General features: G+C 38.7%; 1 protein-coding gene across 1 annotated transcript in view; it reads left to right on the forward strand.

Moving 5' to 3' along the window:
* tkv (serine/threonine receptor kinase thickveins) overlaps positions 1 to 18478 on the forward strand; it is a 723071-nt gene that overhangs the window by 469619 nt on the left and 234974 nt on the right. Inside the window, exon 2 of the mRNA XM_073970747.1 lies at positions 16079 to 16147. Within this exon, the coding sequence (XP_073826848.1) occupies positions 16079 to 16147 (69 nt within the window). The remainder of the gene's footprint in view (positions 1 to 16078; positions 16148 to 18478) is intronic.

An 18478-nucleotide genomic window follows, 5' to 3' on the forward strand; every position in this document is an offset into this window, starting at 1 on the left:
TTTCTGAAAAAAGAGACCAAAAAGACCCGTTTAGTGACTCGCATAAGGGTTAATTTTTTCCACATAAAAAGATAACCCGCATTGTTGTCAGTAATATTGCCAACGACACTTTATACCTAAAATGCAAGAATTCCAAGGAATCTGATGTCGAATATTTCCAAACCTGTAGAAATGGGCGGAACTTGCCACGCCTATTTAGGTTACTTCCCGACGTAAACTTCCAAAACGCCGATACACGTGTCTTCATTTTTTCGGTCCTCTTTCATAATCTGGCCGAATTATCTTGTAATTATTTTTTGTGTTGTACAGTGCTATCAAATCATATTGGTAAGGTGTCACGTTATCGACCCCTTTCGACTATTGCCTACTATTATTGCAATTTTTTCCATTCCCAGTGAGAGTTAGTTTGTCTCACTAAAGTTGTATTCAAAACACATAACCTAATTTTCATGATTATTTTGAACGCGTATTTGAAACTCATGCAGAAGTTTTTAGAATTTTGATTAAATGTTTACCAAAGTCAAGAAGATGGGTTGGAACTTGGACTATTCGCCCACCTTAATTGATATTATCAGAAATTGTAAATTAATTTATGAGTTTTGTAGGTGAGTTCGTTATTGTTGTTGTTATCATTTGTAAATGTTGCACTTTATTTATTTCATAGCTTTTTTACTGTCTTTATATTTGGTTTTCCGATACGTTATCGCACATTATGTACGTGGTTATAACACACAATTTTTTCTTAGAATTTTGAACACAAAAACAACAAGTGTGGTGGAGAACTTTGAAGGAAAATGAGTTGAAGTATGTCTTTAAAAATTCATTGGAAATTGATAGCAATCGTAACAAATTTCTATTAAAAGTAAATGCATTGGAATTATATATTTAACGTGTTAAGATAAATTTCCGTGTATTCGACTTACAGAACATTCGTCTGCCTGCATGTCTGTTTTTTATTTTCCTTATTTTGGTCATTCAATCGTATTCATTATATCCCCAACCTTATGGCTAAAGAGAGTATATACACTTATATAGGAAAGACATAGGATCAGACACCATCTAATCGTAATAATAGATTTAACCCTACATAGATTTAACCCTACATAGATTTAACCCTACATAGAGGCATAACATTTTCAATTTAGGTCCATATTTCGTTGTAACGCCCATATAAAGGCACCTCCTGATTATACCTTTTTTATTTATTTATTTATTTATCGATTATTATTTATTTATAATCGAATTGAGCGCCTTCAGAAGAAATTCATAAATTTTGCGTTGTTTTCCATAAATTTTTCTAATCCTATGCCTTCATATGAAGCAAGGTGTAATTTAATTAATTTAGATTCATTAAGTGTTCGTACATCTATTATCTTTCTATATAAACTAGTTTGTGGGATTATGGATTGCCCCGATTTACTTAGCTTAATTGGATTCAAAGCACCGACAAGATCTCTTAGATATATTGAATATTTTAATATTTCAAGCCATAGAACCAATTATGGATTTAATGAACCAATTGTCAGAGCATTAAGAGAATTTAATGCTGTAAATATGCAAGTTAATATTGATTTTACATACCCCATTGATAAGTTTAACCCTTTCGGCCCCGAACTTTTTTCCTCGCATTAGTAGTTACTTTAGAAACATAGAATTAAAGTATAAGTCAAAACTAAGACATAACATAAATTGGTGGGCGTTACCCCACCTATTTCGGAAGATACAGTACATTTAATCTAAAATTTATTTGCTCATTATTTTGTGCAATTTTGTAAATATAAATGTTATAATCGTATAGAAGTATACCTCTGACATTACTTTTGAAGAATCAAAACTAAAGTTTAACATAAAGCTCATATATTTTGATTTAGAAACGATTTAAATAATTTGGACTGTACACATCAATTTTTGACATGCCGTGGTTTTCCAGACTTCACACTGAATAATGCATCGTAGTTCTGTTGATCGGGATACAACTGACACTTTTTTATAATTTTTGCATTCTTAGGACTACAATTATCCAAAGCAATGTGTTCTTTGAGAAAAAAATTCCGTTAGTTTTAAATAAAACGACGTTAAAATCGAAGTTGCTTATAAGCAACGTTGGGGCCGAAAGGGTTAAAGAAATATTGGATTTATATTTTTTTTTTCTAATAGTATAAGCTAGTCTGTAAGGATTGTAATTCCATAGACTGAATAAATAAATAGATTATACCTTTTTCCAACGCATTTTCAAAACGATTCGGCTATAGAGAAACGCCCAGAAATTGGGCTTTTGCTCTTCTGACCTAATTTTATCAGCTCCATTTGGAACTTACCACATCCCATCCAAATGGGTTCGAAAATTGGACTTGGGAGGTAAAGTTATATGAGGACTTTATCATTAAATAAAAAAATGGCATGGGAATTCAAAGCCCTTATGGGGGTTTGCTTTTCTAACCAAAAACTCCAATTCCATTTGCAGTTTATCACACACACGGCAACTTTAGGAGGTACCGTTATATGGGAGCGACACCAAAATATATACGTATAATGAAAATCTTCTGCAGGAAGGTTTTCTACTTCCAAGGAAATCAATATACAAATTTTCGTTTGGAAAATGTGGCGAAGTCCTAAATAGGTAAAGCCAATATCTTTATACGTAATCGAAACTCGCTTTGCCATGGCGATCAGAGGCTATGAAGTAGTTGTTATTGTGACAGTTTGGCTGTGCCGTCCGTTTGATTATTCTTTGTAAGGATCCTGAGAAAAATTTACGAATTTGGCATTTAAAAAGTATGCTGAAAATCTACGACCATCTCTAGCAGTTCTTCTATAAATATTCTTATATTTCTTATTACTTACACCATTTTGTTTTTGTACACTACAATCTTTCAATTCAATTTAAAAAAATATATATATTATTAAAATTTTTAAGAAATACATATTTCCAAACAATAGGAACAATTGAATTGTTCTCCATTGACTCGCTTTGTTACCCGGAAATATAGTGTTTCTTAATTGAAAAATTGACATTTGAGAAGGAAAACACACAAAAACAACTACAAAAAAACATCCTCAAATTTGTTTACATCATTGGTGTCAAAATTGAATTGATGGAACTGATTGAGTGGCGTACCAAACAAAAAATTCGATTGTTCGAAACAATCAATTGAAGATTTTATTTGTAATTTAATAGTTTCAATGTAACTGAGAGACTAGTCTACAAATTTTTTTTTTTTTTTTTTTTTGTAAAGGCTTCAGAATGGTATTCGATCGGTACCTTGTAGCGGTTACCCAGTCGAGGTAGGAATATAACTAGCACCTATTCTAATAATTTGTGATTTGTTTTATCGATGTCCCCATCAGGGTTTGCATCTCTGCCTCAAGTCGCCTTGGGAGATATTATTACAATTTACTCAATGCCTACCTTACAACTGCGTGTTAGACTCCAATCTCGACTCTGACTACCAAAGCTAAGATGCCATACGCAAGAATTTGCAGATCTGTGTAATCAATTGCTAAGGGGGTAAAATCTGTGATGGCGCCAATGACGTTGACCGCAGCCAATAGGTTTTCACACAAAAAAATTAATATTACTGAAGCGCAATGAAAACCTTCATTGGTCAGTCAATGCATTGCTAATTAAATTGCCCGGTTAGAGAATTAACTTATTTTTATGTTGAAAAAAAAAACGCCATTCATCGGTTTGGAGGGTGTCGGTTTTTCCATGCAAAAAATAATTTAATACACGATTCAAATCATTAAAATAACAAATCGACAGAGGAATATAAACAGAACACTTTGCTCCATGAACCGAACTAAGAATAGATTTCCAAGCGCACCGATTTTCTACTATATTTCTCCAATTTTGGATACCATCGGAGTTTTGGGGCGTAGGCATCATCATCATTTGGCGGGGCATTTTTATCCAATCTCTGCCATGAGGCTGCCAATGTAATAGTTGTAGCTCGATACGTTTTATTACATCGATGTCGATCGGCTGGTACAGTTCGTGGTTCATGCACGGAGGAAAAAAGGCAGCTCCTACATTTGTCCCAAATATATTTTTGCAGCAAACATATATATATTTGCAACAGTCCTTAACATAAAATATGTTTAGGTCCTGCAAATGAATATATGTTTGGGTGCAAACAAATATTTGTTTGGGTGAAATATAAATAAAAACCCAAAAGCAACAAGAAACAGACACATAAACACACATTTATAAATATTGGTTGTTTCTTTTATTGATACGCATAGAAATACCAAACACAAAAACAACAACACACACATTGGTAAATACAAAATTCCGAAAACAAGAAATACATTACAGCCTTTAATGAAAGACACATGTAAAAAAGTATCATTCTGGACTGGTATTGCCCATCTTCGAACCGAAACTAAGTTTGGACAAAATATGACGAAGGACAAATTTTGGACCAAATCGGTTGATCAGTTCGAGAGTAATCGTGCTCTCCAGCCACTACATATGGTGCCATAGGTATTTTTTACACCTTTCGGACTGTTTTCTGAAGAAGTATGCACCGTCGTAATTGAGGTAGCAACCAAAAATCAAAGTGATTCGGGAGCAGGTCTTAAAGTGAACTGCGAAATTTTGTGTAGGAGGTACCCGAAGGAGTGGTCAAATATCGTCCATATTTGAACCTGATCTGTATCTGGTATATATATCATGATGTGCCATACTTTACACAAATCGGTCACTCCCTTCAAGAGTTATCGTGCGCACAATTGTTCCGAAGCATTTTGAACTTTTGTGGGGAGGTACCTGAAATAGTGGACCGATATGGCTTATCTTGGAACTTAAACGAAGTTTGGATAAAATATTACGAAGGCCAACCACTACACACGGTGTCATATGAGTTTTTGGCAACATTCAGGCTATTTTCTTAGGAAGTATGAACTTAACCCTGATGAAACTTGTGCAGTCGTGTGGGAGTGTAGTGAATACATATTGCCATAACAAAAATCCAAGTGATTCGAGAGCAGGTCCTAAGGTATAAATTTCACGATGTGTAAAGTATGGACCAAATCGGTTACCCCCTTCAAGACTTATCGTGCCCACAAATTTTCCGAAAATGTTCGTACTTTTGTGGGGAAGGTACCGGAAGGAGTGGACCGATATAACCCATCTTTGAACTTAAACTAAGTTTGGACATGATATTACGAAAGCCAAAACTTGGACCGAATCGGTTGATCCTTTCGACAGTTATCGTGCGCTTCAACCACGGTCTTCGATGTCATCTTTCCGCTGTTCTTTCCATCGAAGTCTTGGCCTACCAGCTTTCCGTTTACCGCCTTGTAGCTCGGATAGATAGAGTTGCTGAACGTATACATTCCGCCGAGAAATAGCTGTATCGCAGATTACAGGCCTAACATTAGCAAGCTTTTGGAATGTTATAATCATCTGGTCTTGGGGCACTTTAATGCGTATCATGACATGTGGCATTCGGCCCTCGGAAACGACCAGAGGGGTACAGCGCTGGCTGAGCAGATTGGTAGCTCTACGTTTTGCCCGGTTAATAAGGACGCCCCTACCAGAATTAGAGGAGAGTGTCACAGTTCGCCAGACATAACCATCCTGTCACCTGGTCTGACAAATGACGTTACCTGGCAACCCGTAATTTCCATTTGGATCAGATCATCTCCTAATAATTGTCTCCATTAGGAAACGACCCGAGACATCATCATGGCTGCAGCCGCTCGATATATACCTGCTGGTTGAATACCCAAAGAGCGTGATGAGTTTCGTCTGGCCAAACCCAATGACCCAGAGTCAGGGAGCTGACAGTGGAAGTTAATAGGCTGGTCGGCGAGCATGATCGGAACAAATGGTTAAATCATCTGAAGAGCTGCAACATTGGATCCGGAATAAGTGAATTGTGGGCAACGGCTAAGTCACTCTCGAACCCTGGAAGAAGGGAAGATAGGACCTCAGTCACGTTTGGCGACGTTACGTTGACTGACCCGAAGAGGTGCGCAAGTTATTTCAATCGACAGCTTGTCGAGCACGCCGTTAGTGACAGGGCGAAGAGAGAAGAGTATTACGTCGCATCAGATCTCTTCCTGCCGAGGAGGAACCACCACAGTTCACAATGGATGATGTTGCGAACGCTAAATAATTTAAAGCGTTGGGCCCTTATGGAATCTCCATGGTAATGCTGAAGTAACTGAATGAGCCGGGAGTGGAGTATCTCACTAAAGTTCTCAACCTGTCGCTAGCCACTCTAATTGTTCCCGAAGTCTGGAAAATGGGCATGGAGTGGTCCCGCTACTGAACCCATGCAATGATACCAGCAAAAGTGAATCGTACAGGCCGATTTCGCTTTTGTCGCCTGTAGCAAAGACCCTTGAGGCCTGAGTCCTCCCCAGTGTCAGAAAAAACTATCTAGTTGCCGATCGTCAGCATGGATTCCACAAGCAGCACAGCACGACAACAGCGCTGCACGCCATCTCCACACATATTTGTGGAGGACTCAACCAGAGACCGCCGTGTGACAGAACAGTAATGGTGGCGCTTGACTTACCAAAAGCCTTTGAGGACATAGAGCAGTTTGAGGGCATAGAGCTGTTTGAGGACATAGAGCAGACAACCCTCCGGCCAAACTTGAAACATTGGATAATCAATTATATGTGTGGACGCCAGTCGCACGTGGAATTCAGGAACAAGAAGTCCAAACTCCGTAGAGTGAAACAGGGAGTTCCCCAAGGTAGGGTGATACCTCCGGAACTGTTTAACCTCTACCTCTCCTGTATTCCACCACCATGCGGATTTAACCGATCTTACCACATTTTTTTCACGCGAGGAATATGCAGATATGCGCCACTAAATCTACGGCCACTCTGTTCAACACATGGACGGCGCAGTATAGAAGAGAGTTGAATATCGTGGTCGATGGTAGCAGAATTACGACCAAAAACTGCCCCAAAATTGAAGGGGTCACATTTGACACTTCGTTTACGTCGTCCTCGCATGCCGCAGCTATCTGCGACAAACTGAAATGTAGTAACAAGGTCCTCACGTCAGTAGCCGGCAGCACTTGGGGTACAGTTAAAGAAACCTTGTTGACTACATATAACGGGATAGGTCGGTCTGTGGTAAGCTATGCGGCGCTAATTTGGTCCCCGAATTTATATTAGAATGCCGCCCAGAGAATAGCAACAGGATGCCTCCTCAAGTCTTCAGTGGACCATCTACATGAGGAGGCAATGATTCTTCCAGCAAAGCAACACAATGAGATGCTGTCGTTGCAGTACTTGCTCGGATGTTACCGTGAGAACCATCCCAATCACCATTTGGTGGGTAGACCCGACACGTTCATGCAAATCAAGGCGAATATCCGCGATCTCGAGGCAGAGGTCCAACGATACAGGAGAGAACCCCTAGATCAACAAGCATATCAAGCAGGCTTAGATAATATTCATAGAGACGCAGTTGCTAAGGCCATAAGCAAATATAGTGTGCATAGAGTCCTCGGAGTACATCCCCCATCTATCGCAGCTGAGGACAGTCAGCTGCCACGACAAACCAGAGTAGTTTTGGCTCAACTACGCTCAGGATATTGTAGTCGCTTTAATTCCTATTGGGCAAGTATCGATAGCACCGTGTAACCCATCTGCCCAGCATCGAAGCAGCCACTTTTCTGGGTCTGGAGATAGACTCGGAGCCAGATTGAGCAGAAGAACAAACACACAAATATACAATAATAAACACGGGCACAACAACAACAACTATATTTCCCAATCCAATGGTAATGGAATGGGAACACACGGTGCTCCTGAACCAAATTTAAATGGAAGGTGCTTACTCCGGGGAAGTTTTTGGGGATTCTGCAATGTTCATAGATGAAGGGATTTTTAAATAAATCGCGGTGAAAATCACATTTTCAGGTTTATTTTAGGTTTTTGCGCTTTTGCTTGGAAACCGCAAGCACTATTGAAAAGGGGCTAAAGAAAATGTTGTAGCTGTGAAAATTCTCTAGAGGATTGACCGTTATGATTTGTTCCTAGGTTTTACCATTTTTGATATATATAGGTGTTCAGTTCACATTTTTAGCTTCTTTGTTAGGTTTTCACAATTTGCTAGACAGCTGTGAAATTTCTCTACATGATTGACTTTCGTAATTTTTTCCGAGATTGCACCATTTTCGAGATATATAAGTTTAAGTTGGGAAATTGTAGTCATGACATTGTTTTATAAGGAGGCGATACAGTCAATGCATTGTTCCAATTTGAACTTCTATATCTCAATAACGGTAAAACCTATGAAATCATCATAAAGATCAGTCATGTAGAGAATTTTCATAGCTACATTTTCTTTAGTCCAATTTCGATAGGAATTGCGGTTTCCAAGCAAAATCGAGAAAACCTAAAAAAACCCTTAAAATGTCGACTTGAATCGCGTCTTTTTTAAAAGCGCTCCGGCGATTTTTTGTTTTTTGATTTTTCTCATCTATGAACATTGCTGTTTCAGAATCCCCAAAAACTTCCCAGGTGTAACCACCTTCCATTAAACGTTGCTTGAAGCGCACCGTGAAGGTTGTGGATAAAAAATCTTGAAACCAAATCACAATATCACCTGTTATTATTAGTTTTTACAGGATCCTGCATAATATTTTGATGCTGTTATTTTCCACTCTGTATCATAATCGCGTGCACCATTTTGGTTACTGTATTTAGGTCAATTTTAATTTTATTCCTTATCTCCTTGCAGAAAATATCCAATTAATGAAATTGTAGTAAAAGGGTAAAACGGGAAACAGAAACTCAACAACCAACCAACCTTAAGTAGTGGTCGAAGATAATTATGGGTATGGTGAGAAATGTATTTTAAGGCTAATAAATCACTTGCAAGAATACCTACGCAAATTTTAAAATGCAATGTGAATGGACCAAAACGATGGGGACGGAACACTACAGCAGCTACTCTGACTTTGTGGCAAATGTATTATTAATGCCATCATAATTTTTTGCTATACCGGCTGTGTTTCTCATCACTTAATAACCATAATCAGTGGAATAACTTCTGTATCACATCAGTGGTCATGCAACCAACCGAAAGAAAAAAACATAATATAACACGTAATGGGCAGGAGAAATTGGAGTGGTATATGTCCCCTCCCATAATCAGTTGTAGTTTTTTTATATATTTGTGTGAATATTATTGCTTGTGATTTGTTGTTGTTGTAAAGCTCATGTGGTGTCAGATTGTTGTACAACATGTAATTTTGCGTATTAAGGAAAATGACAAAAATATATAATTTCAATTAAGTTGTTCGCTAGTTATTGAGGTCTACTATTTTGAGAGGATTGTACGGGAGTTTTTGTTGCTTTTTTTCAATCGCTATAGGGGCCCAAGATTGCTTCCAGTAAAAATTTAGCCTATGGAAATGTCAAAAATCGCATGTCAGATTTTCTCTAAACGTCATTTTGTGGTCGTCCTGTGGGATATTGAGAAATTTTGGCGCTCATGTCTCGGGAAGTATGGACTTACTCTCTGTAAAAATTTGTGAAATGGCCTTAAAATAGATTAAGCCACAAAAGCGTTGAACCTTTGTGTGAGGGATACCTGAAGAAATGAACCGATGTTGTCCGACAGTTGTTCGTATACTCCATCCTCAATCTTGATCTAAGTTTGAGAACAATATCACGATGTGCAACATTTGGATTGTGTCCGATGCTCCTGTCGTAAGTTCTGGTGGATACCAGTTACTGTTGTTACAGTATTTATTATTGTATGATTGTGTGTTCGTTCTTCTGCTCAATCTGGCCCTGGGTCTATCTCAAGTTCCAGGAATGTGGCTGCTTCCATGGGATGTAACCACAGATCCACTGGAGTTAGATGAGTAGATGTGTTGAATGTTGGCAGATGTTGTGCACGGTGCCATCGATCCTTAATCAATCTTGGCCCAGTAAGAATTGAGGCGGCTGTCCCAACCAGATTTTAGTTGTGCCAACACACTCTCGTTTGCCTTGGCAGCTGTTGCTCTTCCGCTGCCACGGGTGGTGGATAATCATCGAGGACCATATTCGCACTATAGGCTGCCAGAGCCTCAGCGACCGCATCATTGTGATCTAGAGGTTCTCTTTTATATCTCTGGAACTCTATTTTTAGATCACGATAATACTCCCTGACTCGGGGGTTCAAGCATGTCCACCAGATGGTGATTTGGGTGGTCTTGCCTATAGCATCCAAGCAAGTACTGCATGGTCAAAATCCTGTTGTGTCGATCTTGGTCTCTTCATGTAAATGGTCCACTGCAGACATGAGGTGACACCCTGTAGCGGTTCTCAGGGCAGCATTCTAGTAAACTTGTAAGTTATCCCATTGCGTATCACTTACGTTAGCAACCCACACTGGCGCCGCATAGCTTACCACAGACCGACCTATCGCGTTGTATGTGGTTAACAAGGTTTCTTTATCCGCATCCCAAGTTCTGCCGGCTAGGGACTTGAGGACCTTGTTCCTGTTTCTCAGCTCTTTCGGACGACTTATACATGCTATCGAATGTAACCCTTAGGACTTTTGGGTAGTTTGTTATCGGAATAATTGCACCATCGACCTGTACATTCATGTGGTGAACAGTGTGGCTGTTGACTTAGTGGTGGATATTCTCATATTCCTCGCGTGAAAAAGCTCTACAAGATCAATGAGATAGGCGTTTAGCCTGTCACAAACGTTGCCGATGTTGGAACCTGACGCCATGACTGTACAATCATAAGCGTACGTAATTAACTCGATGCCGTCGGGAGTGCCTGCAATTTCAGAAAGGTAGAGGTTAAACAATTCCGGAGATATCACCCCTCCTTGGGGAACCCCTGCTGCACTCGACGAGGTTTGTTTCTGACTTCCACGTATGACTGGCGACCACACAAATAGTTGATGACCCAGCGTTTCAGACAAATCCGGAGGGTAGTATTCTCGACATCCTCGAACAGCCTAGCATGGCTGACCGTATCAAACGCTTTGGTCAGATCCAATGCTACCATCACTGTTCTGTGGCATGGTTTGTCCTGGTTGAGTCCTCGTCCAATATATGTGGAATGGCGTGCAGCGCTGTTGTGGTACTATGCTGCTTCCGGAACCCATGTTGATGATTCGCAACTGGATAACACGTTCTGATACTGGGGAGGGAGGCGTTACTCTTTGTTACTGGCGATAGAAGTGAAATCGGCTTGCATGACTCACCTTTACTGGCATCTTTGCCCAGGTCATCCAGCTGTTTTAGCATTACCATTGAAATTCCGTCAGGCCCAAGCGCTTTGGATGACTTTGCGCCTCGGATAACATCTGCAACATCATCCATCGTAAATTGTGGCGGGGAGCTCGATAAATTGTCGGCAGAAATAGCCTACGCACCTCTTCGGATCTGTCACAGCCACGTCGTTAAACATGACAGATGTCCGATCGTCTCTTCTACTAGGGTTCGATAGCTCCATAACCGTTGTCCACAATCTATTACAACCGGCTCCAATGTTGCAGCACTGCAGATGTTCTAGCCACTTTATCGCGCGTGTGTATATCCACTAATCTATTGACTTCCATTGTCAGTGCTCTGACTCCGGGGTAATCACGCTCATTAGCTAATCCCGTCGTTTCTGCTAGGTCTTATTTCATGCATTCGACTAGCAGGAATAAAGCGAGCGGCTGCAGCAGTGATGATGTCTCAGAATTTCCTCTCTGCTCCCCGAACATCAGAGGGATTGGACATTTCTCTGAAGCGTTGATTAGTGAACTCTCTGAAACCTTACCAATCCGCTTTCCGATGGTTAATAAAAGTACGGCGTTCAGAGGTTATAAAATCTGGTGGTCTATTTATGGAGATGAGGATTGGGAGATGGTCCGACCCAAGGGAAATGACGGGTTGTCATGTCACGTCATTTGTCAGACCGGGATGGATATGTCAGGCGAACTGTGGCAGTCCCCTCTAATCCTGGTGGTTGCATACTCTTCGCAGTGCAGAATGTGGAGCTATCTATTTTCTCAGCCAGATCTGTACCTCTCTGGTCATTCCCTAGGGCTGAATGCCATAACTCATGATGCGCATTAAAATCCCCTATGACCAGCCGGTTATCACCTCGCAACAGAGATCTGATGTTAGGCGAATAACGCGGGGCACAGCTATTGAAAGCATAGGAAAGCAAGCCCACCACCCCCACTTCTCGAAGAACTCCGAAGACTGCTGTTATTGTTCAGCTTCGTTTCTTGAATCGCCGCCACCATTATATTTCTTCTTCGCCTTCTCATAGATCTTGTGATTCGAAAGACCATCGCAGTTAAACTGCAAGAATGTCACATCCTCCGGATTGCCGTTCCAATACGTGGTGTTAACGGCTGCGGCTGATACTGCTGTTGGGGAGATTGCGGGGGAGTTTCATAATCCGATGTTGATGATGAAAACTCACTGGGGATCATGTTGGCGCAGCACGAAGCAATATAAACCCTGTCGTAATACTTCCACAGGTAGGTCAGGCCTAAACAGTTCCTGAAATGCACCCATCCTTGGCACCCGTTGCAACTCAGTGACACCGACCTATGGTGTATGAGACGCTGACAAACGGTGCAAAACCATGGTCCGGGGTTACTCTCTATCCCGGCAAAGACCAAATGAATCCGGAGCAGGCATTCCGGGACATGTCGCTCCCAAAATAAAAATAAAGACGAACACGAACTAGTTGCTGAGGTGACGGCCCCTGGCCGAGAAGAATTTTCCTCGGGCCAATCCGGTACATAGAACCGGCCGTCGCGTTGATCGTTGTTTGATGTAAATACAAGCATTAGAAATAGAATCTGGTGTGTTGTGGCAGCTGAAGGTCCTCAGCTGCAATATGTGGGTGATGTACTCCGATGTCTTTATTCTTACTGTAGTTGCTTACAGCCTTAGCAACTGCGTCTGTGTGAATGCTATTCAAGCCTGCAAGATATGCTTGTTGATCTAGACGAGAACTTGCTGTCAAATGTGACTCCTAGAATTTTTGGGTAGTTTGTGGTCGGAATCGACTACGACATTTAACTCTCTTCTCACCTACGCCGCCCATTTGGTGAACAGAGGGGCCGTAGATTTAGTGGCAGATATCTACATATTCCTCGCTTGGAAAAATATGGTAAGATCGATCAAATAGGAGTTCAGTCATTCACAAATGTTATCAGGGAAGGTACCTGACACCAGGAACGTAAAATCATCTGCATAGGTTACGATCTCGATGAGGTCTGGAGGGGGGCGGAATACAAGAGAGGTAGGGGTTGAACATTGCTGGAGATATCACCTCTCCTTCTGGAGATTTCACCACTCCCTGTTTGAGTGCAAACAAATATTTGTTTGGATGAAATATAAATACAAACACAAAAGCTACAAAAACATACACACATCTATAATGGGTGGCTGTTTCTTTTCTTGAAATGCATAGAAATACCAAACACAAAAAAGCAACAACAGACGCATAGGCACCGATGTAGTCAGGGGGAGCTCGGAGCCAATTATAAAATGTAATTTACTATAAAATGCCTATACTTTAAGGAAACACAAAAACAAACATCATTTTTCCACAACATTCCATACGGGACAAGGGAGACTTCTCTTAATGAGTGCACCCCGATTCATATTTAGCTCAATGATATGGGACCTACTGTTTATCGCCGAGTCCGAACGGCGTGTCTTAAGACACCACTTGTGGACAAGTTTTTCAAGGCTGAAATACTCAGGAAATGTCGCCAACATTACTGAGGGGTATTTTGCCACCGTTGACAATTTTTGATGTTACCTGGCGGGGAATCGAACCCACGACCTTCTGCATGCAAGGCGGGCGGGAAACACAAAACACTTATTTATTTAGTCACTTTACGGTCTGCACTCAACGATTGTCTTAACCCTCCGTCATGCACATGTTCCGATAGTCACGTACGTAGCGCATGTATCTGGCCAGATACAGTATGTATTTCAGTACATTTATACGAAAAATACGCTATTTTAGTGATAATATTATATTCTTGTATTGTTATCACGCCAGGCAGATATATATTTTCACTTTTTTTGTTCTTAGTATATGCTTAACCCGTGTAAAAAATATGAGAAATAAAACAAGAAAAATTGTATTTTTGTGTTTACTCGTAATGTCAAAAAAATAACAAGAATTGGTATAAAGTTCACTTCAATTAAATTTAGTAGTTATAAAGTAAGTTTTAATTAATTCTTAATTAAAAAAGTCTCACAAAGCTTCAGGTAAGCAACTAAAACATGTATAATCTGATTTCGAATGTTGTAGGCATACCGGATTGTAGCACAATGTGTGTGTATCTGGTCAGATACATGCGCTACGTATACGATGTATAGATGAAAAATCTACATAAATTTAGATTGTTGTTGTTTTTTTAAAGTGTTTTTTTTCATAAAACGATACCTTACAATATTTGTAGAGGGTACCTGGAGACTCAAGCCCCTAGCTAAATCAGAAATATATTTAAATCGCAGTTGAATTCGTAAAATATCTGGCCAGATACATGTGCATGACGGAGGGTTAAAGAAACTGAAGAAAAAAATGCGCTCTCTCTTTCATTTATTTTTTTCATACATTTTTATACCCTCCGCCATAATATGGAGTGTATAATTAAATTTGTCATTCCGTTTGTAACACATCGAAATATTAATCGGAGACCCTATAAAGTATATATATTCTTGATGGGGGCAAAATTCTAAGTCGATAAAACCATGTCCGTCTGTTGAAATCAAGATACAGCTCGCAATTTTTAAGATAGAGCTTTGTAATTTGGTATGGAAGTTTCTATTACTCCTAGGATGTTAGGTATTGCAAATGGGCTATAACGGTCCACGTTTTGATATAGCCCCCACAGAACGGTACCACCCGTTTTTCGGTATTTTGAAGATTTTATGCTCATTATCACACCAAAATGGCTGAAATTTGGTTCTTAGTCTTCGTTCGGGGTATAAAACTTTCCCCCAGAAATTTGTCGGTATAGACCCACGCCTTCATTTAGCCCCCATAGAACGGTACCTCCCGATTTTCGGTATTTTGAAGGTTGTGGCCTCAATAATCCACCGAAATAGCTGAAATTTGGTACTTAGTCTTCGTTCGGGGTATGAAACTTTCCCCCAGAAATTTGTCGGTACAGGTCCACGCCTTCATATAGCCTCCATAGAACGGTACCTCCCGATTTTCGGTATTTTGAAGGTTGTGGCCACAATAATCCACCGAAATAGCTGAAATTTGGTATTTAGTATTCGTTAGTCGTATAGAACCTTCCCCCCAGAAATTTGTCGGTACAGGTCCATGTCTTAATATAGCTCCCATAGGGCGGTACCTCCCGAATATCGTTATTTTGAAAGTTAGCCACATTGTTTTACCGAAATTGCTGAAATTTGGAATTTAGTCTTCTTCATAAACGAAAGGGAAATTGTTCCATTTTACTTCAATACAACTCGTGGTGGAGGGTATAACTAGTTCGGCCCGGCCGAACTTAACGCCGTTCTTACTTATTTTCTTTCTATTCGCTTGCTAGGTTGGTTGCCTGTTAGTTCAAGATAAAATGGCTGCTTGTGGAAGAACAAATCGCTCTTTGACAAAAATCCACTCTCAACCTATATAAAATATTTTGGTACCTAAACAAATAAAATTGAGACATGTTACGAAAAGTTGCAAACATATATTTGTTTGGACACAAACATAATATGTTCGGATCTAAACATACATTTGTTTGCAACCAGTCCCAAACATATACATATTTGTTTGGATCCATAAATATTTCTAACATATATGAATATACGTTCGGAAATAGATAGATTGACTCCAAATTGTCTGAAACGGATTAGGTCTTAAGTTATTTGGGTTTTGAAACAGTTACTTCTACAAGGCTGGATGCTTAAAAATGTTTTTCGGGGTTTCAATTTAAGTTTTTTTGTTGTGATTTTGGTGTTAAATTTGGGAATATTTTTTTTTTTCGTTTCAGTTTTTCTATATTTAGCCCTCATTTTCTAATCGATTTTGGTTTTCGTGTGGTTCTGTGTTTTATCTTCCATACAAATTTAAAAGCATTTCTAATAATTAACTTTTTTTACGTTTTTAGGTGATATAATGGCCGCTATAATCAATGTTGAAGAACCACTTGAGATTGTAACTGAAAAAGTAATTAACGGTAAGTTTGTAGTTAACAGAAATAAACTATTATCATTTACATCTTATCGACATGTGTTTATATAACTACCACTAGAACTACCCTAATACCTCGGTTACACTTAATCGGATAACAGTGGGTTTGGGTTTCAAATGTCAATTCCATAACGCAAACGTCAAATAAATTCTCATGAAGTGGGTTTACCCGGCAAAAAACTCTAATGTAACCGTACTATAAGAAGAATTGTTTAACAATTTTTAAATTTCATGAAAAGGCCTTACAGCGACAAGTAGTTTATATAAATTTGTATATAATATACAAATGAATATATAAAACGTATTTACTAACATCCTCATATATAATACCTTGAATTTTACAAAAATAAATTAAATTAATTGAAAACCAAATCTGTTTGAACATATTTCATTTAAAATATTTTCTTAGGATTTAATCCATTTTTAAAATGTATCTTTTAATTAAAAATTTTTCTTAAATAAGATAATCAATCATTTCGCAGAAACAATTCAATTAGTGTCCGTCCGAGTATTATTGCAAACACCTTCAATTGCAATCGATTGGAATTTCAACAATTTCCTCGTGTCGGTGTTTTTTTTTTTTCAATTTAATTTCTATTTGTTTTTTGGCGTAAAATTATTCAAAAAAAAAGTTCATGTAATGCGGATATTCTGACATCCAACAGCAAATCACATGTTTTGTGAGCAGCAGCAGCTTTCAGCAGAAGAATCCGAAGCACATGACATTTCAAATAGTGTGCTGTGTCGCGATATTCAATTACAGTCTCGACAAAAAAATCTAATGACACGGCGGACGTTAATAACCCCACGTTTTGTTTTGAAGTGAATGTTGCTGAAATGTTGAATAAATGATTCACGTGGGGGAATTATTTTATTTGCGAGTTTCTGTGGAAAAAAATATTAATAAGATATTGACAGGTGTTTAGTGAGGGCAAGGGCAAAGTTTTCCTTCCTTTTTCTGTGGAAAATAACAAACAAAATGCAAAGTCATTTTTTGATTAAGGTGAAGGTCATTTTATGGTGATATTTGAATGAATTCTCTTTCGAGAGAACATTGAAAAATTAGGAATCCACCGAAGTCCCGCACATTCAACCCATTACGTTTCACTAGTGGTTAAGTCCGATCATCAGGCATATTATAATGTTATTTTTGTGGGTGGACGAAGGCTAAGCTTGGAAACTAGCATTTATACCACAAATAATTCAAATATTTAATATTCTAATTATTTATTTATTTTAATTTAAGTTATTTAATTCCAGACCTTTCCTATAGCCCGACTTGGCTGGTACTCCTATTTTTCAAAGCTTTATTACAAATACTATGCCAACTTTTTTCCACCTTTATTTCTATATGGAAATAACGATTTCTTGGATCAAAGGATCCAAGATCCACATTTCACACTTTTTTGTGAGTTGCAGAAAGAAAATTCCATGTATCCGCGAATCCTTTTTAGTATCGAATATATGTATTTATTCCCCGTATGTTATTTGATATACTTTTGGCCCAGTAACCTTTCGAAAAAATGAAGACTATTATTTCAATCAAAACGTTTCCTCATTGGTTGTTACACAAGACGACATTCCATAGCCTAATGACACTTTCATTGATGCTTGTTTCATTCAACAAGCGATTTGCTGTTTTTTTTTCTACAACATCAATTAGCTGAAAATAAATTCTCATACACATGTTCATTTGTTCGTTCATCCATTCGATTCAATTGAATGCAGATTTTCATTAAAATTGTTTCTGCTGCCGCTGCGATTGTTTCTGTTTAATTCATTTAATTGCAAAATTTATCAAACGATGATCAGCAGCAGCATCAAGGTGACCTTCAATAGAAGATCGAATGAATGAATGAAAAAAAAACGAAACAAAACTTTCTCATTGCCTTGCATTGGTTTTTGCCGGCACATGTCTTCGATTAGTTTCAATTCAATGAATCTGTTGCTTTGTTCTTTAAATTTTATTTGAATATCTTCCGATCTTCTTTTCTATTAACAACAATTACAAACGGCAATAGAATACAATCAATTGTAATTTTTGAATTTATGCTTTCGTTTTACAAGATTACTTATGTAGATAGCTTGGAATGGATATGTAGTTTACAAGCCAAACAAGGGATACCACGGTGCTCTTGAAACAATTTTAAATGAAAGGTGCTTACACCTTGAAAGTTTTTGCGGATTCTGAAACTACAATGTTCATAGTGGGAAAAATCAAAAAACAAAAAATCGCCCGAGCGCTTTTTAAATAAATCACCTTGAAAGTTTTTGCGGATTCTGAAACTACAATGTTCATAGTGAGAAAAATCAAAAA

The sequence above is a fragment of the Musca autumnalis genome, unplaced genomic scaffold, assembly GCF_047663935.1.
Source record: "Musca autumnalis isolate F117 unplaced genomic scaffold, ASM4766393v1 scaffold_2, whole genome shotgun sequence".
NCBI lineage: Eukaryota > Metazoa > Arthropoda > Insecta > Diptera > Muscidae > Musca > Musca autumnalis.